We start from the raw sequence: 27,161 nt of genomic DNA, 5'->3' as shown, positions 1-27,161 counted from the left end.
AATAAATGCTTTATTACATATACCACAAGTTCTGGCTGCAGCAAACTGTTCTTCTTCTTCGACAGTTTGTGTATCCATTGGTTTAGGGTATCTGAGATGATTTTCATGTATCTCTTTCAAATCATCTTCAATGCTACTCACAAATTTCTGAGCAGCATCTACACCCCTAGATGTAACAAATTTTGACAAATCATCATTATATGAACACTTTATCAAATAAGCAAATGAATATGGGGCATGTTTGAATGTTTTAATCGTGTATGAAGTTTCAGGATTTGGCTCATTCACATGAATCGGTTTAAGCACTGATTCAAAATCAGCATACACTACAAATGGCACCCTCATTTGTCTCTCAAAGTTTTCAAACATTAGTTTATTTTCCGCAACCATTCTACCATATTTATTAATCTTCAAATTAGTAGTTGGTGTTGTGGTACTAATGTGATTACAATCATACATATTATGACATAAAAGCAATCTCTCATCAGAAAAATATATCAAACATCCGTCACAAAAATATTTTTTCTCTCTATGAGCTGATAGTTGATTAGAAACTGATTTTGAAAGATCTTTGATCCAACAATAGTGACCATTACCGGAGTCATTACCTTAATGTTACTCAACGTACAATCTCTTCGCAACAAGGCCGGTGAACTAACCGTACTTTTGGATAGCCTGAGTTCGCCTAGACTTGTTTTGCTAACTGAACACTGGCTAAAAGTTGAGGAAGTAATCTACATACCCAACTACCACATTCTGACAAGCTTTTGCAGAAAGAACTTCTCTCATGGCGGTACTATGATTCTTGCTCATGACGAGTTTCTCAAAACCTCTGACTTTGTTAGCCTTGACAAATACAACGATATGATAGTCGAAAAAGAATTCGAATTTTGTATGATATCCAGCAAAAAACTAGCTCTGGTAATACTGTGCTTGTATCGATCTCCCCAAACCGATGTTCACACTTTTATAGATAGACTTGAACTCCTTTTGATTAAATTTACTCCCCAAACTTCTTTGATATTAACGGGTGACTTCAATATAAATTTCGGAAATACCAGTTGTCCGCTTAGTTCATCCTTGAAAAATTTACTTGTTTCTCTAAACCTTACAATGCATGTACATGCTCCGACAAGATATTCCCAGTATTCTTCTTCTATTATTGATTATGTTTGTTCTAATATCGCCAACACTTCTTGCAATGTGGTAATGGCTGGTTTATCCGACCATGAGGCTGTACTATTCACATTCCCGGTTTTAGGAACCGAAGATAAAGATAAAGTAGCGAAACACTTTGGTCGTATTTACTCCACGAGTAACTACAACAAATTCGAAACTTTGAACTCCGCCACCCGATGGGACACTATACTCAATCATAACGATCCCTTGACTGTTTTCCACACCAATCTGATGCATAACTTCAATAAAGCTTTCTCTTGTCGCCTCATTAAAAATAAAAAGCATAGAAAACCTTGGATAACAAAAGGTCTATGAATCTCATCTAAGAACCTACGGTCCCTTCATCATATCAGAAAATTTGTTTTGTCAAATAACTGGTTTCTCTCTTACTTTAGTAAATACAGAACTTTATATAGGACTATGATTCTTGAAGCTAAAAAAAGATATTTCAATAACAGATTATCGGAATCTAGAAATAAACAAAAGGAGAGCTGGGCAATAATTAATGACCTAAGAGGAGTAAATTCTGCTTCAACCAACACCAGCATACCGTCTTGTAATGAGCTGAATAAATATTATAGTACAGTCGCCTTGAATCTATCTAAAACCATAGCAGTCACGGAAGACCCCATGAACTACATGAGAAATGTAACAGTCCACGACACCTTCTTCCTTAGTCCCACAGACCGCCAGGAATTGAAAGAAGCATTTGCTGAAATAAAAAACAAGAAAGCATCTGGTTGGGATAAAATATCTATAAAAATTTTAGAACAATTACCAATAAGCGCATTGGATGCTCTAGCTGAGGCAATTAATATATCTTTTGAGAAAGGCATGTTCCCAGACTGCTTGAAAAACGCTGTTATTATTCCAATATATAAAGGGGGCAATCATAATGACCCTAGTAACTTTAGACCTATCTCTCTCCTACCCGCTCTCTCCAAAGTCATCGAAAGACTTATTAAAAGAAGAATTCTATCATTCATGAACAAAAACAATATAATATCGACGACCCAATTTGGTTTCCAACGTAACAAATCCACCTCTGATGCCACATTTGAACTACTCGAGCATCTATACCTTAAGCTTAATGACAATGAAGCCGCGGCAGTGGTATTCTGCGACTTGTCGAAGGCTTTTGACTGTGTGAATCACAGAATATTACTGGGAAAGTTAGAGAGATATGGTTTCCGTGATGTGGCTCTGAAATGGTTCGAGTCTTATCTCTATAAACGTAGACAGGTGGTCTACTCTGATGGTCTAACCTCTCATGAGTCTTTGATGGATTGTGGAGTACCACAGGGCTCTGTCTTAGGACCCTTATTATTCCTGCTTTATGTGAATGATCTTGCACTCTTGGATATTGCGGGTAGATTTACAATTTTTGCAGATGATACCACCATTCTTTGGCATAATAGAGACACTCATCATTTGAATGCAATAATAGAAAATGACATTCACAAGGTCAAGAAATGGTGCGACGCCAATCTGTTGTCCTTCAATGTAAATAAAACCCACATTCTCACCTTTAAATGTTTGTTAAACCCAATTTCAATAGGTGATAAATGTCTACAAGAATCCTCTTTGGCTAAATTCCTTGGGGTATTTATTGATAGTAGGTTGACGTTCAAGGAACATGTCGCAAGTTTATGTACCAAACTTGCCAAAGGCTATTATGCACTTAGAGTCATATCCAAGGAACTCGACCCAACCATGGCAAGATCAACATATTTTGCATTTATAGAGTCACACCTGAGATATGGGATCTGCTACTGGGGCAATTCCGACAAAGCATCTTTCAATATGATATTTAAGCTACAAAAAAGAGCTGTCCGGTATGTTTGTAGGGCTGGCTTTAGAGATTCATGTCGCCCACTATTCAAATCACATAGAATAATGACCCTTACCTGCATATTTATACTAGAGACGGTGTGTTTGATGTTTAAAAAACATAAGTTAAATAGAAACACCATAAAAAACCCTAGTTACCTGACTAGACAGATGGGTAATTTGGATCTTCCTAAGCCCAACACTACACAAGTTAAAAATTCCCTGATTTATAACTCAAAAAAAATTTTCAATCATTTACCCCAGAATATCAAAGATCTAAATTCAGAGAGAAAAATTAGGAAAAGTGTCAAAGAGTTACTGTTTGATAAGGCATACTACACTTTGGATGAGTTTTTTAACGATTCGCTTTAAATGTAAAATTGATGATTTGTCTTTGTTGTCTTGTATTTTACCTTATAGTTTTGTATAGTAGACTGATGAGCGCCTTGGGCGCATGTTTTTACTTTTGTTAGACTTGTTTTACTTTTTTGCGACTTATTTGTTTATACACATTAATCTCATCTTATTCGTCTCGACTAATTTTATAATTTTTATACTTCCACTTTTATGCTTACTTGTATTTTGTACCTTCATTACTTTAATGATTACTTATGACACTTTGTCAATAAGAAGTTATTCTTAGACAATAAAGTATCAGTATCTATCTATAAGCAACAAATTGACATGTCTCCGGAGTCTTCTCTGTGAGTATCGTAATGTACCAATCACTTCATACTTCATTTTACTCTTCTCAAATGTACTCTCTAAACCGTAAACATCAATTGAAATATCATTCCTATCTTTGAATCTTTCAATACTCTTATTATTAACTTCAACCGGAAAATCCATACTTGTGACATCTAAAACAGTGGAAAAATGTGGATATGACGTAAGTTCGGACACTCGACTATCTGCAGGATATAATGCTGATGTTATAGCCCAAGCAAAACAATATTGATCTTCATTACGAACATTCACAACAGCTTTCTTCCATTGAATACATTCAGGCAGCTTCACATATGAACGTCCTTCCAGTGGACTGTATTCATTAATGTTGACCTCGAGAAACAATATATTTTCACAAGTCCAACCTGAATTATATATATAATAATTCAACGACCTTCTGTCTAATCTCATTGAAAAATGATATGTAATCAGTGGCTACAATCGAACTCTCCACCTTGTATGTAGCAACGCCGCAATTGAATGCATTCGTTATAATTCGAACACCGTCAGACAATTGAACACATGCATTATTTTTATGACTCATGGTTCTTCGGAGAGAATTCACTTGGGTCATAGGAATTGTCACATTACAACAATTGCACGTATACATAGGTATTGCATTATCCTTGGCAACTCTGGAGCTGATGCCGACGAAGATTATCACTACGAGTGAAAGATTTCACAGGAATACATTTTCTATGATACGTTCTCACTAACTCACTTGATGTAAACTAACATATCCTACACTGGTCCGCTTCTTAAATACACTCTGATCGTATCCGTCAAGACGACATAGCCATCCCCACCTCTCAGTTACATGCACCAACTCAATCTCTAAGTTAGACACATTAACGGATGCCGATATGAACAGACAGCGTTGCGCGTTGCGTACAGGACAGATGTTGAGACATAGGTAAGGACATACCGATGAATACGCATTACTCAGCCATACGCCGTGGAGTGCACATCTCGCTCTCCTACTGCTGAACGATTGCAGCTGTCACACCACTAACTTGGTGGGCTTACACCGATGGAACATTCATTACTTGGATGATCTTTGAAATATGCCCCAACAACCAAATGCAATTACGTCATTACGTCACACACACACAAAATCTCGAAAAAATTCTGAATGGTCCATGCACCAGACACTTCAAGATCACATCATCTTGATTCCACTAAACCAACAAAAATAAGCAATTAATACGTCATAGTGGTGGGGAGAGGCCGAGAATCAGCTGTAAACATCTACTAATAACTCCACAACCTAGGAAATCATCCATTCCTACGAACTCCAATAGCTCAAATAAAAGAACTATTACCGAAACACTGACACCAACTAATGAAAAGACATTTGATACATTCAGGAAGCTATAATCAGATATCTCCAAAAAAATACGAGAGAAAATCCTTTGAAGAATGTATGAAACCAGCAAAGAACTTCATTGATTCAAAAAATTTTGTGATCAATTATAATCAACTCAGATTTCTCAATATGAGGATGCGAGTCAACACACGCCAGAGGCCGAATTCTAGAACGCATCGTAGAAGGACATAACATGTTGAAACTCAAAAATGGCGAAAAAATTCGATTTAACTTTTTCTCAGGAATTCACAATGCAATAGATTTCAGTTTCTGTGACCCTTCTTTCTATACAATGTTGGTCTTCTCTATTCTATCAGATTTATATGACAGTGACCACTATCCAAGTCCACATTCCCGTACCGTGGTGAATTCGGGAATGTAGTCAAGCGATTAAATATTCCAAACATGCTTTCATCAAACTAAAACGTCATCACAATCACGAACCCAATACGCATCATCAATCAACAGTTCAACACCTCTGAACATGATGTGAAACAAAGTCAAAGGCATAAAATATACCTTTTATAAATTTGAAATATCGTGCCTCGAACAACAAAGTAACACAAAATCAAATTCTTCAGTGTCGAGTCTTCGAATACTCGAAAAATAATAAAAATGAAAACAACTGTGGACTGTAAGAATTGTGACATAAAGCCATCTCACCGAGTTCCTCGCACAAATCCCTGCTTCTGAAAGGGCCCTTTCTTGGAGTGTTCTTTCTTCAGCTTCACTGAATTGAACAACAAAATTAGAGTCTAGAGCACACAAGGCGAAATAAGTAATTAGCAAAAAAAATAGCGATTCACATTTCCCTAAAATACATATGATTTAAAATGAATTTTCCAATTCGAAACAAAATTATAATTCTCTAAAAAAAATCAATATCAATGTCAAAAAACTGAATATATTTAAGTTGAAAAAAAAATGAATGAATTTCAATTAATTCGTCTCCTCAATTGGTGGAGGATACAATTTGACCAAAGGTCGTGTTAATGTAGCATTTTTGTTTTGACCACGGCAACACGAGAAATTCCGTCACTACCCGGTTTGAAAGTGGTGATTCGACCTTAAGTCCACTGGAGTAGTGGCGTAACATCTTTTATCAAAACTAATGTACCCGGTGCAACCGGAGTCATCGGTTTAATCCACTTGCTACGTTGATGTAATGTGTGCAAATACCCAATTTTCCATCGACGCCAGAAATCTTGGTGGGTTCGTTGGAGTAATTGCCACCACGATAAACGGTTCAAAGGAGTTGACGTGAGATCGGAGTCAGGAACGGCAGATAGGGTTTCTGAAGTTAAAATATGGCCGGGAGCTAGAACTGAAATATTCATTAGGATCTAAACTTAAAGGTGTTAATGGACGAGAGTTCAATGATTCGATTTGAACCAGCACCGTATAAAGTTCTTCATATGTCAGAACCTATTCTCCGATTGTCTTAATCAAATGCCTCTTTACTGATTTGATTTTCACTTCCCAAATACCTCCGAAGTGAGGTGCTGAAGGGGGGTTGAAGTGAAATTCAATATTCTCAGAGGACACGTCTTGTAAAAGTTTAAGTTGACTACAAGCTCCAATGAAATTTGTCCCGTAATCACTGCTTATCGAAGAGCGAAGAGCTGTCAAAAATGCATCACTCGAAAGATCTGGAGCGAGTTCGATGTGAATCGCCTTTCTAGCGAGACATACAAATAGACATATGTATGCCTTGATCCCCTACGTTCATTCATAGTTATAAAAAGTGAACCACCATAATCCACACCAACGTTAGATTTGTGAAATGCGAGGTAGAGGAAGATTACCCATGAAAGGTTGTGATGATACAGGGTGCGTCTTCCAACATGCCATGCATCTAGACAACATTTTGCGAATTACGCGTTTTGATGCCAAAATCCAATATTGTTGAGATAGTAAGAAGTGTACAGTTCGTATACCTGCATGGAAATACTTTTAATGAAAATGTTCAATAATTAAATAAGTGAAATCTGAGTTACTGGGTAAAAGAAGCGAATGTTTCTTATCGTAGGAAACGTTAGAATTTGTTAATCTACCTTCCACTCTGAGAAGTCCCTCATTATCTATAGATATATTCAATTTTTTGAGCGGCTTCAAAAAATTATGTGATTCAATTTATTTTGAGAATGCTAGTTGTTGAGTATGTTTAACAAGAATTTTTGTTGTTTTGAAGCTCTTTAGAGAAAAGAGAACCAGACAATTTGCTTCTCGGATTTTTTGAATTGAAAATGAATCGTTGGCAATATGCAAAAATCCGTTGTAATTTTCCGAATGATTATATCTTTTAATATTTCGCTCAAAAAGAGCGATCGATTTACTAAAAATTGGGTCCTTGAAACCACAGACGATGATGTAACAACTCAGATGGAAGAAGGCCACGAGATGCTTTATCAGCAGGATTCTCGTTCGAATCAACATGATGCCATAATTCAGGCGATACTTCATCCTGAATATATGTGACTCTATTACTCACAAAAGTTTTCCATTTGTGCGGAGAAGCTTTAATCCACGCAAGAGTAATTTCCGAATCTTTTCATGCCCAAATAGAACTGAATTTAAGTTGACCTTTATATACACTAAGGACAAATGACATTAAAGAAAAGAGGAGTACAGCAGCACACAACTTCAAACATGGAATAGATACCTATGCGCTTGAGCGGGACAATTTTCGATTTCGCACAGACAAAATATAGCTTCGATTTCTGATTTTATATTTCACGAAAATAAATGACAGCAGCATAACCTTTTTCGGAAGCGTCACAAAAACCATGTCGTTCACATTCTAAATGAAAATTGTGACAGAGAATGTGAATTTAATTCTTCTTTATAGCATGACCAATATTGGTCACGCTATAAAGTCACGGTGTTAGCCAACAAAACAAATACTGTTGCGTTCTTTTCGATATAAACAAAGCTTTTGATATGACTTAGAGATATGATATACTAAAAATGCCTTAAACTCGGGTCATCAGTGCTAACCTTCTTCAATTCGTCCAAAACTTTTCACAGAAGCTGTACTTCAAAGTCAGGGTCAATGGAATATTATCACAAAAGAAACTCCAAAAAAATTGAATTTCCTAGGGTTCCGTTATGAGCACCACATTGTTCCTTATTGCAATAAATGAAGTTGTTACAAATTTGGTCTCGACTAGGTCAGACAGTGTACCATCGTACAACAATTAGGCAATTCCGATAAATGCTCTTTTCTCATTTATTTATTTTTTTTTTTGAATTTTAGCAGCGCTGTCACCAGATGCAGATTTCTCCGCATCAAATTTTGAATATCAAGGCAGGTCCGAAAAAGTTGTAGGGTTCGTGCCGATCGCACGAAGGCCGGTTTTTTTGAAATCTGATCATTTGGTATACTTACTTATATTCTCTCTCATTGTGTGGTTCTAAAACTGAATTTTTAATCTTAATTGAAATGCTTTTCACCCACTATTCTCTTTTTGATAGATTACCAAAAAAAGTTTTTTATTTATTTTTATTTTCTTAACTTCATCTTACTCTACGAGGATGGTATTTTTTTCAGTCCAAGAGAAAATGAAAGTTCAAGTTTTCAAATATGAAGTATAATGAGTAGAAAAACGACTCCGTGGAGAAAATAAAAAAAAACGTGTAAAATATTACATAACAGGAAAATGTTAAATTCTATAAAATGAGAGAAACTAGAACAAAGGAAATGCCGCCAATTTTACCATGCAATTCACTATTAATCTAACCTGTTAAAAATGCCAACTCGGTACAAAATACTCTTATTTTACTTTTATTTCAGGGAGAGTGGTGTATAACTTTAAATTTTGGCCCTTTTTTGTAATTGTACTAACAACTTCATCTAAACAATCAGCGCTAGGAACCCCACAATATGTAACTTTCTGCACATAGAAAGTGGACTCAGATAAAATATTATGTGAACTCTCTCTAAATATCAACTGGTTAGTAGACAAAAAATTACAAACACTTACATAACGCCTCTTTGGGTGGTTCATGGTCAACCATAGATTTCGTTGACCCGGTGTGTCTTCTACACCAACACTTTTAATATAAACTCCCCTGTACCCCATACCGGCTTAAGATTTCACTATCGTTTTTACTTAAATTTCACCCCACGCGCTTACAAACAAAATATCTCCCCTATTCAGGCCACCTCCCTCATCCTCGAAGGTGAGGGAGGATGAGCCCCCCGATCTCGTCTCGACGAGATCCGGTGACGGACTTTTTCTGTCTCTCGCAAGCAACCCCCAAACCCTCGCGTCAGCTACGCTATCCACAAAAACCTCATATCAGCGTTTTTTCAACCTTCCCAAGTGTATGATCATCGGCAGGATGCAATACATTTATTTGTTTAGTCTAAGTACATTTTAACATGACCACAACGACGCTCGAAGGTTCGACAGTCATAAAGTAATTCAGCGCTTTTTCAACTGGAAAAATATCGACACCGAAGAAACGGGTGATCGACTTCGATCTCAATGAATAATATAATATTTTATGATATTCTCGCAATGGCCGTTATTACAAAGTCATGATGAACATGAATCATCTCGTAGAAGCTAGCCTTTTTGCAGAAGCTCTGGTGATGTAGGTACACAAGAGGAAATAATTCGAATTCAATAAAAGTCAATCTTCAAGAGGCTCTTTGTGCAATTGAGATATGGATGAATGATACGGGTTTCAAACTGAGCCCAGAAAAGACAAAATGCATCCTTTTTTATCAGAAAGAGCAACATCACTGCGCCAAAACTGACGGTCTGTAATCTGAATTTTCAAGTAGTTGAACACACACGGTATCTCGGTATGACCTTCGACAGTGAACTCAATTGAAATCCTCACTCGATTCAATTGAAAGCATTTTGTCAGAGTGCAAATAATTTACTGCGGATATCTAATCAAAATTGAGGTTCCGATGACCAACCACTTTTACTCCTGTATCGAGCTTTGGTGAGGACCAACATTGACTACGGATCCATAGTATATGCATGAGCAAGCAAAGCTCCTTAAAAATTAAAGATTCTGTTCACAACAAAGCAATAAGACTAGCTCTTGGAGCATACAGAACTACACCCTCCGAAAGCTTATACTGTGGATCGGGTGAACCATCGTTGCTCATGAGAAGTAAACTACTAAAACTACTAGCTTACTAGCGTAAGCATCTTCCGTTACATCCAACAATTGTTAACTAACATTTAGCCGGCTTTTTGGGAAGAGAAAAAAATCACATTTTTATTATACATTTCAGAATCAAATATAGCTTAGCTCCTGGTTCCACCCCGTTGCAATGCATTTCTCTCCAAGTTCAACAAATCCGAAACGCTTCCCAGTTCGCTGCTCAGTTACTTTTACTCATCTTTGAGTGAATTTGATGGCTTCACTCACATCTACAGGGACGATTCAAAGTCAAAGCAAGGAACTACGTCAGATAACTACGTCAGATTTTTTGGCCACAAACATATCCGAAGCAATCAAATTATCTACGATAAGCAGTGTTTACAGTGGAGAACTTTTCGCAATAAATGGATTGATAAAATTTGCTAAAGACGATCTTCTGAATTATACAGAAGATATATAATTCAGTGTTCATATAGAAGTATTTGTTTCGAAAAAATTTTTTCTTTCGTGCAATTCAAAGTTTATATGAAAGTAGTTGTTTCAGGAGGATTTTCTTTCAGTTTGTGCCTGAAAGTTACTTCTTTGCATGATCTACAGAAGATATATAATTCAGTGTTCATATAGAAGTATTTGTTTCGAAAGAATTTTTTCTTTCGTGTAATTCAATGTTTATATGAAAGTAACTGTTTCAGGAGGACTTTCTTTCAGTTTGTGTCTGAAAGTTACTTCTTTGCATGATCTACAGAAGATATATAATTCAGTGTTCATATAGAAGTATTTGTTTCGAAAGAATTTTTTCTTTCGTGTAATTCAATGTTTATATGAAAGTAACTGTTTCAGGAGGATTTTCTTTCAGTTTGTGCCTGAAAGTTACTTCTTTGCATGATCTACAGAAGATATATAATTCAGTGTTCATATAGAAGTATTTGTTTCGAAAGAATTTTTTCTTTCGTGTAATTCAATGTTTATATGAAAGTAACTGTTTCAGGAGGATTTTCTTTCAGTTTGTGCCTGAAAGTTACTTCTTTGCATGATCTACAGAAGATATATAATTCAGTGTTCATATAGAAGTATTTGTTTCGAAAGAATTTTTTCTTTCGTGTAATTCAATGTTTATATGAAAGTAACTGTTTCAGGAGGACTTTCTTTCAGTTTGTGTCTGAAAGTTACTTCTTTGCATGATCTACAGAAGATATATAATTCAGTGTTCATATAGAAGTATTTGTTTCGAAAGAATTTTTTCTTTCGTGTAATTCAATGTTTATATGAAAGTAGCTGTTTCAGGAGGATTTTCTTTCAGTTTGTGCCTGAAAGTTACTTCTTTGCATGATCTACAGAAGATATATAATTCAGTGTTCATATAGAAGTATTTGTTTCGAAAGAATTTTTTTTTTCGTGTAATTCAATGTTTATATGAAAGTAACTGTTTCAGGAGGATTTTCTTTCAGTTTGTGCCTGAAAGTTACTTCTTTGCATGATCTACAGAAGATATATAATTCAGTGTTCATATAGAAGTATTTGTTTCGAAAGAATTTTTTTTTTCGTGTAATTCAATGTTTATATGAAAGTAACTGTTTCAGGAGGATTTTCTTTCAGTTTGTGCCTGAAAGTTACTTCTTTGCATGATCTACAGAAGATATATAATTCAGTGTTCATATAGAAGTATTTGTTTCGAAAGAATTTTTTCTTTCGTGTAATTCAATGTTTATATGAAAGTAGCTGTTTTAGGAGGATTTTCTTTCAGTTTGTGCCTGAAAGTTACTTCTTTGCATGATCTACAGAAGATATATAATTCAGTGTTCATATAGAAGTATTTGTTTCGAAAGAATTTTTTCTTTCGTGTAATTCAATGTTTATATGAAAGTAGCTGTTTCAGGAGGACTTTCTTTCAGTTTGTGCCTGAAAGTTACTTCTTCGCATGATCTACACATCCATGTATAGAGTTACTTATTTTAAAATTGATTACTTCCTTCCTTTCCGTGGAAGATTCCCTCATCCTTGTCTTTTGTATCAAGATGGAGTAGTAGAAAGCCAAAAAGTTTCCCAAAAATTAATCACTCCTAAAAATATAACCCCTTGAATTTAAATAATATAAATGGATTTGAAATTCCTGAAAAAAATAACATGTTATTTCATTGTAATTTCAGTTTGTTGCTTAATAAAATTGTTAGTTTTCAGCTCATCTTTTTAATTTTTTACAGATTCTTTCAGGGATTTCAAATCAATTCATAATCATATTAGACAATGAAAGTTCGAACTAATGAAATGCTTCAGTAATATTCATGTGTAGATCATGTTCAGACAATACTTTCAGACACAAACTGAAAGAAAAACCCTCTCGAAGCAACTGCTTTCACATGAACATTGAATTGCAGATTTTTTTTTTCAAATAACCACTTTCATATGTACATTGAATTATACGAAAATAACTTTTTTCTATTCAGTTTATATATGGAATATTCGTTATGGAATTGAATCAGATATTATTCATCGGAACGCTAACCAGTATGATATAAAAACTCAATAATGTCGTTCATTGTATGATTTTCACTATACCTAAAGGGTTTTACAAAAACCGCGACACGTTTTTCGCTATACAATAGCTTTCTCAAACGTAAAATAATTTTATTTTACGCTTATAGTGGAAAGCATTCAATAAACGGTATTACTGAGTTTTAATATGGATTTTCATCAAGTAAAGGCCAGTTCTCTTCAACAATATAATATATATTAAATCTCACTTTTGAATTATAAGTTTTTTTTAAAATTATTCACTCCGAAAAACGGAAAAAGTACTGTGTTCCCTTGAGTTACAGAATGCACAATATAACAAGTAACAAACGTGTACTTGAATGCAATTCTGAAGTAACTAACTCATTTTGTCACGCCGGAAGGACACAAACTTATAATAAAAAATGATTCGAAACTAATTTTAGATTCTATTCAACATCGATAACGAGTCCTATGGCTTGTTATTACTAATGAATTTCAATAAGTCTGAATCAGATTGAATCTATTAACAAAAAACTTGATTTTGTTGTAAAAAGTGTGGGATGATTTAAATTATACTTTTATTATGGCTACATTCTGGGCAACAGCTCCTAACCAGGTATCAATAACAATGAATATTTGGCACTCCACGCTTTTTTACAACAAACTTCGTTTCTTTATGAATAGATTTATTATGATTTCAGACTTTTGAAGGTCATTATTCACAGCAAGTATAGCACTTTTTACCGATGTTGAACACAATTCTTGATTAGTTTCGAATTATTTTTTATTTATTAATATGTGTTCCTATTAGGGCGTATTTTTTCAGTTTTTCTATCATTCATTGGCATCTTTTTCAAGCCCATTTATTTCAATATGGAATATATTCGCATGCGCAGACAGTGTGGTTGTTTAATTTGCTGTCACACAGAGACTGTGTGTGGAAATTATTCAATCCAGGCGATCCTGATGAGAATGATGAGATAAAATTATGAAATTGATGTATTTTCATCGATTCTTAATAAGTGTATGAAGTTTGAAATATATCTGTTCGTGTAAAGTTAGTCAAAATCGAGTTCAAAGGAGGCTAAAAACAAATATACCAGTTCGCATGTTCGGTGTTATAGTCCGAAGAAAATTAGTGTCGCTCAACATGCCATTGAGAAGGACCATAGAATAAATGAGAAATGTTTAAAATTGTTGAGATCGATACATGACGACAGGTTTCTGTATGCTTTCGAAAGCTTGGAAGTCGAAAAGTGCGGAATGAGTTCTATGAATAGCGACAAAGGTCCTATTCCGCACAGCCCTTTGTTTGGTCTTATACGTGATGATTCCAAATAAAAAACAGATAGATATACTTGGTAAGCGAAACGCGCGTCTGGAGTTCGTAATTTTTGTTCTGGTGTTGGGAAAGTGTTATCAATAGATTAATTTCACGTCAGAGTTTCCGGTACGAACTATCAAGTGGAGCTAATAACAGCGTGGTAATATAAGTGATGATATAGTTTGAAAATAAAAAAAGAACTGCGTATCACCGGATGTTGATTCAGCAAGTCAGAATTGCTATTAATTCATGTCACCTTGGGTATGACTAGAGAAGAAAACAACATATAACATATATGATGGGACTACATTTGCATATCCATAGACTGGTCACGTTCACGTTGATCAGAGAAAGATATGATATCGAGAAAAAAGTCATGCTGTTTCAGATGCCTCTGAAAGTTAAGATATAAAAAATGTGGAGAGAGATATATACACAGCGATAATGGTCCCATACCGAACGATCCATTGTATACTCTTTTACACAATAATACCAGGTAGACACCATATGAATATTAGTTATCATAAACAGGTAGTCATTACTATCAGATGGGCTAAAAATTTCGTAGGCTAACACACAGATGGCGCTACTAGTATTGAATACATACTATTATTAGTGAAGCCTAACCTTCAAAAGACCCGTGCACAAATTTCACAGCTGTCGAACTATTAATTTGTAGGATAGAACATTTTGAATGAAGCAACTTCCATTAATTTGGAGAAAATGGATGAAAAAAATGTTTTTGTTTTGATAAAGCATTGCTTTTCAGCAAAAAAAAAAGTTGAAGCCGAGGCTTGACTTGATAAATATTATTCGGACTTTGCACCAAGAAAATCAACCTTTGACAAATGGTTTGATGAGAGGCTGCTACCGACGGAAACATAAAAAAGTCCACCAAATAATTCTGAATGAACGCAAAGTGAAATTGCTCGACAGGGATGAGGCTCTAAAGATATCAAAGAAATGTGTTGGACATATAGTGCATGAATATTTGGGTATGCGAAAGCTCTGTCCAAAGTGGATGCCGCGCGAGCTCACAGTCGACCAAAAACAAAAACAAATTGATGAATCGGAGCGGTTTTCAAAGCTGTTCCATCCTTGAAAACTCGAATTGTGACAATAAACGGCTCAATCATTCCCCACCAGAATCAAAACGACCATCGTCTGCACGAGGTGAACCGACTCCAAAACGTGCAAAGACGCAACAGTCGGATTAAGACTATGTATATCAGTATTTTGGGAGGCGAATGGTATCATATTCTGCGCTATCTTAAAAAGGGAAAACCATCAACAGTGACTATTCTATAGCACTATTGGAGCGTTTGAAAAAAAAGTGCTGTTTCATCAAGATTCAATAAGACGATGGCAAAATGCATGAATGCGGCTTCAAATTGCTTTCGCATCCACTTTTCTTCAGATCTGATCCCCAACGACTTTTCTCTGTTCTCAGACCTCGAAAGAATGCTCGTTGGAAACAAATCAGCACCAATGAAGAGGAAATCGTCGACAATGAGGCCTCTTTTCTGACCAGACAAATCGTATAAAAATGGTATTGAAAAATTGTATATAACCGCTATCATTATATCGCCCATAAAGGCAATAATTACATTGAATGGTGAAATCTAATTTTATCAATTTCTTTAGCTTATGAACTTTTCAGCCCAACTATTACATAAACGGGCAGAAAAATACATTAACAAAAATGATAAATACCAAAAATTCATTAGATTGTCTCCATTTGATTATCCTCATTATTGAAGGGAATTGTTCGATCAAATCAATATAAAAGCTTAAATTCAACTGTAGGATTTAGAGTCAGTCATTTTCTGATGATGCTTTCTTGGTTATCGAAACGCGTATCAAGAGACGGTAGGTACTTTTATTCTGGGGAGGAAATAGTATTTCCAGTATGGATGAATGCTTCACAATGTAAGGTGAACATTTGTAAAATTTTCATTGTAGTCGCCTGAAAACTATAAAAAGTGAAATAGTAAGAAAACTTCCATATGGTTGGGTTCACAAGAAAATGTGAATGGAGAAATGTATTGACAGCAATTCAGAATAGTTTGTTTATGCAAGATTAAAATAAAAACAACACCTCATATAAAAATATTTTTTTAAATTTACCTAAAAAGAAACACCAGGTTGAAACTACACTCATGTTATAAATCAAAAGATATATTTTACAACGAACAGGGTTGCTGAATTTTTTCTACAATTGATACTCAACACGATGAAAACCAAGGAAATGATCATAAGTAGGACTATAGACGCGTGCAAGTGAAGCCTGTAGTGCGGTAAGAGGTATCGTAGCCGGAGGCAGATTCGTGCTTGAATTAAGTTTGATTATAAATATAAAATCGTATAAATAGTTAAGGATCGAATGTAAATAAACATCATATTGAGACAATAACATCTTTATTTAATTTTTATCAATACATATCTGAAGTAAATGGTGAAAATAGTTTTTATATTAAATATTCACTTAATCAAATGTAAAAATTAATTTTCCCTTTATCATAAAGACATGTTTTTGATGGAGTCTAGTATCTGTACAGGGTGCATCAATAATAGGTGCACAATCCTACAATAGATATCAGAACAATCTTCCAAATTGAGCTATGCATAAATGTAGTCTATCAACAATTTTCCTTCGAACTTCAATCAGAATTGATTTAGTAATAGAACGAAAAACTTAACTTTCCTATTATTCATGTCTTCTGGTGTCGATGGTTTCTTATTATTCATGTCTTCTGAAAATTAGTGAATGTCTTCATGTCTTCTAGAAAACAGTGAATGGGTCCATTTCTTTCAATCAGTATCAAAATATTAAAACAGAACACTAAACCATTTTGATTTAAAAAAATTAACGTTAAATGCGTTTTCAAAAGAAGGGAACTTATTATATCTCACCATGAGTTTACCGTACTTCAGTCTTTACTCGGCGATATGAGTGCCTATTCCCTTGGTTTCTATTTCCATGGCAAAGACAAAGAATGCAAACAGACAAAAAACTCAAACGTACATCTCGAGTGCTACATGATTGACGAAATATTTCGTTTAATCAATTGAAGGTTTAGACAAACAGTTATACGTGGTTTGAGATCTTGGGTTGTAGGTATTGGAAAATATGCAGGATTGTGGCTGGACTGCTGAACGCGAAAATGAAAGATAAACTTTCGATTGTAACATTATTCCTTGAGCTTTTTCCAACAAAAGCACTTATATTCACATTTTTCATTTGATCTATAACATAAGTTATTGATTGAGTCACTGCTTCAGGACTGATAAAAAATTTGTTTAATCGGTATTGGAAGAGTCACTATCAGTTGGTGAAAGAACTTTTGTTGGTACAAAATTTCCCATATACGGTAGTAAAATAAAGATATTGGTAGTTTTGTATTCAAACATTTTCATTCTCACACTATTTGCAGCTCGTAATTCACTGGGTTTCATTCAGGCGATGGTGCCGATGAGGAAAATAGAAATTTCCTACCTTCTGTTGCCAGTGTTGTTGGTTTTATCACTGATTCGTCTCTCAGTTCAGCTACACGATAATTATTTTGTTTGAAAATTCAGAAACTAATTGCCTCAATATAATCCAATTAGTAGTATACACTTTTGTTCAAAATATTGATTGTCTCTCAGTATCGTAATCTCCCATCTATTTGTGACTGAGAAGAAAGCATTAATTATTTTCCACTATCCCTTCAATTAAACTGGAGAATTCATTATATTCATGGATGGAAATTGGTTGGTTTTTCAACTTCTTTATTTGTAATATTCTCTTGATTGGTTTGTGGGATATACTACTTCATCTGTATCTTGAATCATAATGAATTCAGACACAGTTGGAGGTCATACCATCTCATTTGTCTTGTACAATAACTCGATATATGTACATATTTTATTACTGATTGACTTTCGATTAACGACAGAGTGCCTCACAACATATTCCAGATACTTTCTGGAGTAGTGTTAAAAAGCGAATCAGATAATGAAAAATTGAACAAAAAAACAGTTTATTTGATGAACATTGAATTACTGAGACTCTCGGGGAGAACATCGAAACAACTCGACTTATAAGATATTACACGAATATTATTCCGATTAGAAAATGGCTACGGAAATACAGGTCCTTATTGAAATTTCAGAGTTGAGAGTACCCCAAACCTGACGAAACTATGTTTTAATATTTTATGATAATATTCTTATAGTCCAATGAAAATCACTGCGACGAAATATGAGTGGATTTCCAATATTTCTGCAAAAGAAGAGGATCAATTAAAAAACATCATTTCGTTATTTTTGATTATTCTGAATAGTACCTGAAAATAGGAAGCTTTATCACATTTCAAACTACTATTACGGAATTCAAATGCATATACTAGAATCTGGATAACCCTGAATGTGTTCATATATTTTACTTGATGAGTAAAATAATGAGAAAAAGAAACTTATGATAACATCTCTAGACACAAACATTTCAACTTCGACATTGAAATAGCTTGATGATTTTTTATTAGATTCATTCTCTGAAATAATAGATATTTTCACAAAAGCATGCCTACTGTTTCTCTCTGAAGAAATAGACACACTGAATAACTTTCTATTTTCAGGTAGGTTATACAATAGCGGGTTCGTTCATATTTATGGCTATTGAAGGAAAACACGTTCCAGAAATGAAAATAGAAATAAGGAATAATAGATCAATATATGCTGAGAAGTTGTGGAATATAACAATGCAATTGAATTCAAAGGTGAGTGTTTTGATATAATGCCATTTTCTCATACGTTATTTTCCCATCTCCATCGTAATATTCATGCAAGTACCTATAGTCAAAGTAAACGATATTGTGCACATCTAAAGTTGGCGGCACTCTCAAAGGCCAAAAAACCAATACATAAAAATGAACCGGCAACGAACTTAGCGGTTCGTATTGGATAATTTTTACTAACCGAATTTTATGATTGACTGAAGAATCATATTGAACTGATCTTCATCTTGAAGATGATCACTCGGTGATCGAAACACGTGTTGAGGTTTCAAAAATAACGATTTGGCGTTGGGAAAAAACTCCAGTAATATTTGTTTGAACCACAACCACAACCTAGGCTCGCAGGTTGTGCAGTAAGTTTAAAATATAATATTAACAAATTTCGCAAGTTTCAAATTATGTTGGGCATTCCATCAATTTTCCGTTAAACATTTACAGGAAAGAAAGGCAACGTAAAACACCGAAATAGTTTCAGGACAAGTCATTTTTATACATTTTTTGATTATAATTTACAACTTATTTTACAACACTGTTTTGAAAAACGTCGTTTCAAAATGTATTGCATAGTTTGAACGTGACCTAACGTATAACGCCACATCTTACCTTTCAATAATCGTAACACCAAACCGTTATTTTCAACACCCCGACACGTGTTTCGATCACCAAGGGATTATCTTCAAGGGAAAGTTAACCTTCTTTTCCTTCTTGGAAATAGTCATGTGATGATTGAAACACGGGTCTAGGTGTTGCATCACAAGTTTCAATAATCGTGATGAGTATATTCCTATCTATTACGTAGGCCGGCCACTCACGTACAGTTTCAACTGTACAGTTAAAACCGACAGTTCCAACTGTGTAATGAGATGTATACAGAAGTACAATTCAATTGTTCATTCCTTCAGATTTTCCATGGATTCAAACGGGGACGACAATGTGGCCGCTCTCGGTTTACTTTTTGCAATGTTGATACAAAAAAGAAAAAGGGTAAACCGTGGCGCAAGAAGTGGCTACAAAAACGAAATGCATTTTCCCACATAAATTTTATTGAAAGAAATAAGGGAAGAGTTGTTAGATTTTCTTAATTATTTGCGCATGACGCATGTAGTATACCAAAAATTACTTTTGTTGGTTTCGCCTTTGATTAAGAGGGACCGTCATGAGAAAAGCAATATGTTTACACGACAGATTTAGATTTTCAGTTCGAACCGTCACACACATTCAGTTCAATTTGTCATTTCAGTAAAAATATGAATAATTGCATTTTTCTCAGTTGAACTGTACAGTTGAAAAATTAAACTTGACTTGTGACCAAAATGGCCACACACGTACAGTTTAAATTGTACAGCTGAAACTTTCAGTTAAAGCTCTACGTGATATTCCTGCCTTACAATATTTCGTTGTCAGTTTTTACCGGTAATGTGTTCGAATTCCAATAATCAAATTGAAAACCCATCTAGGAGACCTTTGTGAGTGGTTACGATAATCAGAATGGTTATGTCATAACAGATAATATCTGTTCGACAACCCTACTTTGAAAATGAGCGAAATATAATCAAAGTTGTCAACATTAGTTCATTGATAAATTAAAAAAAAATTGAGTTTTCAATAGGAAGAAATCGTCGTCAAGGATTATATCCGTTTTTCGGATTATTTGCATTACGAAAATGACAAATTAGAATTTCTTCAATAATTATGTAACTGATCTAAAAGGTTCGAACCGTGTCCAAATAGTAAAATACTTCTGCAACAAAAATGATGGTCAACACACGTACTTGGAAATTCGTAACAAAGACATGGCTACTGAAGCAGAGAAGATTTTCGTATCTGTTCGACAATATTTTTTCTCTTCAGTCAATGGTCAGATAACTACAAAAAGATTCGGAAATTTGTATTACTCACTTGAATCAATAAAATCAATTGACTGTTTTGTACTGTTTTCTCATTCATGCTAGTTTATTTCACAAGTATGGTTATATTTATTAGTATGGAAATATATTACTTTCAGATAATTTTCATTTCTATTGAAGGTGATGGATAAAGATGTATTTTTGCGAACAATATCAAAGGAATTGTTTGCATACCAGAAAATTATCGTCAACTACACCAGAAAAGGGTATGATGGGAACGATGATGTGAATTCATCTCCTTGGAGTTTCGCTGGAGCTTTCCTCTATTCCTTGACAGTTATAACCACTATAGGTAAGTAATATAGTAGGTATTTATAATTCAAAATGAAAAATATCAACATGTTTATGCCTGAGAGTGATGAAGGATCGTAGACTAATACCTTGAAAAAATGGAAAGTGAAGGTAGCACTACAGAAAACAGCGAGTCATCTGTGAAGTACTGATTCCGGTTATTGAGGAGACTGAAATCAGTAATGAAATTTCAATGAAACACAGTACTGGGCAAGTGTAACACATGAATCTTTGGTTGGATTATCGAAGATGAAACTAGAGAGTGTTATCAAAACACTAGGTAGAGTACCCAGTATTTCATAGGAATCAAGATGAGCAATGAAAACACCTCAATGCATCTTTTGAGATCTCGAAATGACACCAACCAAAAACCAGAGATTTCATGACATACTTGGAAAACAAAACCAAATCTCTCATCAATGATGGTGTTATCATTCCCGCTGACAAATATAAATCTCTAATTTCAAGAGAGAAATCTTATCGTACACCTCGTATATACGATCTTCCAGAAATACACAAATCAAATATCCCACTTCATTCCATCGTCAGCAATTTTGATTCCTCACATATGCCCTTGCCAAACACATTGCTAATACTGTCCAACCACCAGGCGAACATTCTTCATCATATGTGCAAAATCTCTTTCACTTCATCGAAATCCTAAGAGCCTTCAATATCCAACACCATTCTTCTCAGCTTTGACGTAATATCCCATTTCACGAATATCACACTATTCGAAGTCTTATCCGTCCTAAAAACAGGTAAGCAAAAACCAACTCAAAACAACCGCTACTTACTAACATCCACAATGGATCCAAAGAACTAGACGGATTCAAATCCATCCTTGAGTCCGGACTACCTTGAACCCTGAATCCAAAGGTCCATCAAACTTCAGCAAACTGGTACACCACATTCCAAACAGCCTGATGAACAGACGAACCACCCAACAGCTTTTCTTTCTTATACAAAGTGAGTCGAATTGTGAAGAGGCACGATATAAGAACACTATTAACCTCCTACAATCAAATTTACACTTTTCTACGAACATCTGAGAACCTGATACAGGATGAGGAACAGTGCCTATGCGAAATACCGTGTTTCACTTGCTTCAGAAATTACATCTGCCATAACTAATATCCTCAAGAGAGCCTATGGACATTTTACTGGTCGAGAATCAGATCCAACTTCACCCCTTTTCAAATATCATCGTGAAACAGGCCACCAATGAGCTCCGAAAACATCAAAACCATTGCCACTGAAAAAACTTCCTAGGCCAGGATGATACGCGAAGCTATGGAAATTGAGAAATATCCAAACTGCCTCAACAAACGAGACGATTTACAAATATTACCTCATTCATGGAGATCATTACTGTTACGCCGTACATCTCACAACACTGCACACCTCGCTTTTGCAAGTTTCAACTATCGACCCCACCCTTTCCCCTTCACTCGTCTAGGAACATAAATACCAGACCAGAGTATATTTTTTTCAAGAGGAGAACACAAGCACTACAGGAGAATCCTCAATGCGCTTTCAGAGCGGTGCCTGTGCGAAAGTAGTGATTAACGTTGGATTTGAATCGATGGAGATCAAATCTATTTGGGAAAATATTCCCAGTGTATTCCATATAAACTCTTTCCAAATGAAAGAGTTCTTGAACAGTAAAGTTCGTGGTATACTGAGTTGAATCTCAAAACAATGAGCAGCCACAGTCTGTGGCATATTTCTGATATGTACCGCTCTTGGTGGAATCGGACGTGCCAGGTCACATTTCCCGTAAAAATCATAAATCTGCAACCTTTCTTCGATGTTCCAGACTATGAAAGTTTCAAGTGATGTTCACGTCTCCAATCAGGCGGACGGCTTTTTTCTGGATGGAATCCAGCAGTTTCAGGGTATATTTGGGGCTCCATATATGAGAACAATACTCCAAAGGAGGTCTGATTTAAGTTTTATAAAGCATCGAAAGTTTCTGATGTGTGTACAGTTTTCTGGTTCGGAACAGTGTTCCAAGCTTCTGAGAAGCAGCCTCGGCAATTACAGCGACGTTTTAACCCCCAACAAACTCATCGAAGCGGAAAGCGTGATTGTCTGACGTGACATTATTATACCCGGTTCGGAAACATTTATCTTTTTGAAGAAAACCGATGCCTGGGTTTTTGTGGCATAAAATTGAACCTGGGTAGATTCACCTCAATTCGAAATTACTTCTAGAACCTCCTGCTGCCGGTGAAGATGTGCATCCGCAGCATATGTCCTGGAATTCAAATGGAATGATAAGACGAGTGTGCTGTCGTCAGCAAAGCAATATGTTGGATTCTAGGTTCTGTGTACCTACAGCCGACTTCATAAACTTTGATTCCCCTCAGAGGCAGGTTACGGTTTCGACAGTATCAAACAAGTGACATAAGTTTGGCATGAAAATATTTAAATTGTGTTTGAAAGGGGGCTACACCTTTCATTCCCAAATTCATTGAGGAAAATCACAAGAGAAATGAAAGAAAATTGCAAGACGAATTAAACAGGAAAATAACAAGAAAATGAAAGCGAAAGCATTAGACATATAATGAGAATTAGGAATTAGTTTAATTCATCTCCTGAAAACGATAACTTGGTAGGTGAAACGTGCGCGGAGAGGAAGTGTTTAAAAAGTGTTTGTTTTGGACTATATGAACGTTGGTTTTATTCCAACCGTGGAATGATCGATGATCACTGCATATCTTTCAATTTGTGCAAGGAATTGCAATTTAGAAGTTGGTGGTTAATCCTCATGTTCCGACTTCTGGGACTTGTCGTTCAGACAGCTGATTAAAGGAAAAATACAAAAAAAAATTATCAAATATTGATCGTTGAAAATGAAATTTTTCCACTACAGATGAATCAATTTTAGAAAAATTGTGATACTAGGTCAAGTGAATTCTCAAGTGAATGCTATTGAAAAAATTTGAGGGTTGAAGCTACGGGTGAAGTTGATCCCTTCAAAACATAAAATGGCGCATTTTTGGAAACTTTTGATCACAATTCCACTTCTGAGTTATGAAGATGTTGAAATTTTCGATGTTAGACCCTTGTATCTGTGCGTATGAGTATTGAATATGTTTTACGTTGAAAACTACAAAATTATCCTGTTTTTCTCTGAACACCCTAACAAATGGCAAACTCTGGAATACACTCATTCATTTTCATTTGTCTTTTCTTTTATTCTTCTTTGAAGCCTTTTTCTGTTCTACATTTCCATTTGGAATGAATGTGAATGAAAATCTCTTGTAGCGACATCCTCTTTTGCAGAGGTTCAGTAACCTCTTCCGTTACTGAACCGAATCAAACGATTTCCAATTTCACACTTTCAGTGCGAGGTAATACGATTCGATGGTAAGTTGATAATTAATGCCCCACTGAACAATTTTTCAATGAAAGTATTTTTTTGGCGTCAAAAACAGACAATCCTTTTTCGTGTTCTTTTTTGAGGCCATTTGTAATGGTCTGTTGTAATGAACAGCGCTGTGATGCGCCTCTTGTTGCATGTTTGATAAAAACAAATGCGAAATGAAGGTATAATAATAATTAAAATAATAAGAATAATAATAATGATAAGAATAATAATAATAATGATAATCCCTATCCCCCGAATGTATTGGGGCTTCGGGAGATAGGGCCTGATCAGCCCACACTACTGTGGAAAAAAAATAATAATATCTTCATTGTCATTAAGTGTGAATCTTGTTGACAAAGCTTGTGAAAAATTAATATACATGTAAGTATAGAAATATAAAATGTGAATATAATACCTACAAAAAAAGTAGAGTTAGAATATACACTATAATTCAATATCGAAATTTTGTATCAACATGGTTGTGTACAGATTTGCTTGAAAATATTATCAACACTTATATAATAGACATATAAACATTTATACTAATACATGTTATGTGGTTCTGACTCAACTTATATTTTTGAATTTGAACTACAATAAAGAGGGTTTTGAAAAAGAGATTAAGATTCGACGAACATGGACGGTCGCGAAGTTAGTCAAGAATGCGGCATCCTTTTGGTCTCCCATATTTATAGGTTCAGGAACTGTTGATGTAGGTGGGAGTTTCTACGAATGTTGTAGAAAAACCTTGGAAATGTGCTGAATATGCTGAGTCATTTCTTGGGTAACTGCGTAGTGGCTGATGCAATACTTTATTATTGTGGTGCAATCCTTGGACAAAAGGTGTATTGATTTGTCTAATATAACAACTTTCCCCTTGAAAAGAAAGTTGATACGGTGCTGCAACTTTCAGTCAAGCAAATGTTTTATTGGCATTTAATTCAATTTCCTCCTCAATGGGTTCCTCTAGGTGAATACTAGGCATTCTTCATGGAGCTGGGAGTAATCTTCGAAATGATGCAAAAGTTCTTCTGGGTCCAGGAGGTTGATCATCATTGCTTGATATCATTATACCAATTTCCATAGTCTTTTTTTGCATTTACAAAATAAATAAAGTATTATCAAATAACAATTTATGTCGAGCAATATTGAGATTGTCTACATTCAATTTGCTCAATTTTAATGGTTTCAAATGTGGTAAACTTTCTTTTTCTGGTACATCCTTGCATCATTGATATGGTATTGAAAATGGATGACTTTTATAAATTACATTTCGTTCTTTTACAAGCGTTTTTGAATACACTCTAGTATTTCCAATGAAAGTATTACAATTATCTTGGAGTTTCAAGATTGAATTGGTTTTAATAATTCATATTTCAACCTCACGTCTTAAACAATTTATCGTTACAGCCAAGGGATCTGATAATGCAATTAACCAAGTATTTTTTGGAAAAGAAAGTTTTTGGCTTTCTACTACTCCATCTTGATTAAAAAAAAAGGATGAGGGAATCTTCCAAAGAAAGGGAGGAATTAATCAATTTGAAAATAAGTAACTCTGTACATGGATGTATAGATCATGCGAAGAAGTTACTTTCTGGGACAGAAAAAACTTACTTTCCCAAAAATTAATCACTCCTAAAAATATAACCCCTTCAATTTAACCAAGTATTATTTTGAATTTCATAAACATTATAGTCCTTTGCAAATAAAAGGGAAATTGAACACATTCTAGGAAGTTCTGAAAGTGGTCTTAAAGTTTGAGCTTCACACATTGCGTTGCTATCAATTGGGTACGAAATTACATTTTCGCATATGTCTAGATATTCCGTTTAAAAGACCTCTTTTGTGTCTATTATTGTGTCTCTTATTGTCATCATTCGCGTCTATTTGCGTCTCTTGTTATTTCAATTGTACTGAATCAGCTACTCATTCAAAAGGCTGATATGTGTGCTTATCTCTGAACTGAAAGTTTTCATTCCTAAATTGTTTGTTTCAATTAGGTGAATGAGATTGCTTAAAATTTTTCGATGGCTTCTTTCACGGATGCCATTTTTCATTTCATATTTTCATGCTTCTTTTTTCATGATAATAAATCCCTATCGTGTTGTTCGCAGGTAGTAACATATACTGGGCGTTTATTATTGGAATAATAAGTGCCAGTAGAAGAATCATTCTCGATCTGAAACGAAACTGGGTGTCAGTCTATCAAAATTGACTTTTGTTATTTTGTTAGTTTCGAGATTTCTCAATGATTCTGAGTTATTGAAATCATTTCAAAAGGTCCATTGAATTCATTTTCTAATTTATTTGGGACTCTTTTCCATAAACTTCATCACCTAAATTATAAGTATTTGGCTCGTGGTGTAAATCACTATCAAATCTGATTTTAGCTTTTTCTTTCTTTCTTTCAGTATTTGTGCGTGCTACTTTATAATAATATTCCATATCCTCCTTAGACCCGACGCTCGCAGTTGAGGCCGATTTACCTGAAATTCTAATATAAGGTCTCATTCAGTATCAAAATAATGGCGTAATTTTAAAAAAAAATTTATTTTATCCTCAAGTACAAAAAAACAAGTGTCCATTATAATGGACAACAGGACATAGTGACAAAAATTTCAGCGTCTGTGATATTCTCTGAAACAATTTCTCTGTGCTGTCAATATTCGCAAAAAAACTCTGTTTTTGCTTTGCAGCCTGAATTTTGGAGCGGGCTGAATTACTGAGATCTCCAGCCAAATTTGGAAAATGATGTTATTGTTGA

At 34.8% G+C, this 27,161-nt stretch overlaps 1 protein-coding gene across 2 annotated transcripts in view; it reads left to right on the top strand.

Moving 5' to 3' along the window:
* LOC111515908 (potassium two pore domain channel sandman) overlaps positions 1-27,161 on the top strand; it is a 253,468-nt gene that overhangs the window by 107,109 nt on the left and 119,198 nt on the right. For both annotated transcript variants that reach the window (XM_074183712.1, XM_074183713.1), the window contains exons 3-4: positions 18,665-18,805; positions 20,851-21,022. In XM_074183712.1, coding sequence (XP_074039813.1) covers positions 18,665-18,805; positions 20,851-21,022 — 313 coding nt within the window. The remainder of the gene's footprint in view (positions 1-18,664; positions 18,806-20,850; positions 21,023-27,161) is intronic.

This window comes from Leptinotarsa decemlineata, unplaced genomic scaffold (assembly GCF_025532065.1).
Source record: "Leptinotarsa decemlineata unplaced genomic scaffold, Ldec_3_MD MMD2_tig00026340_RagTag_RagTag, whole genome shotgun sequence".
Taxonomy (NCBI): Eukaryota; Metazoa; Arthropoda; class Insecta; order Coleoptera; family Chrysomelidae; genus Leptinotarsa; species Leptinotarsa decemlineata.
Note: the sequence above shows the minus strand (reverse complement) of the source record. Positions and strands in the feature narration are given on the sequence as shown.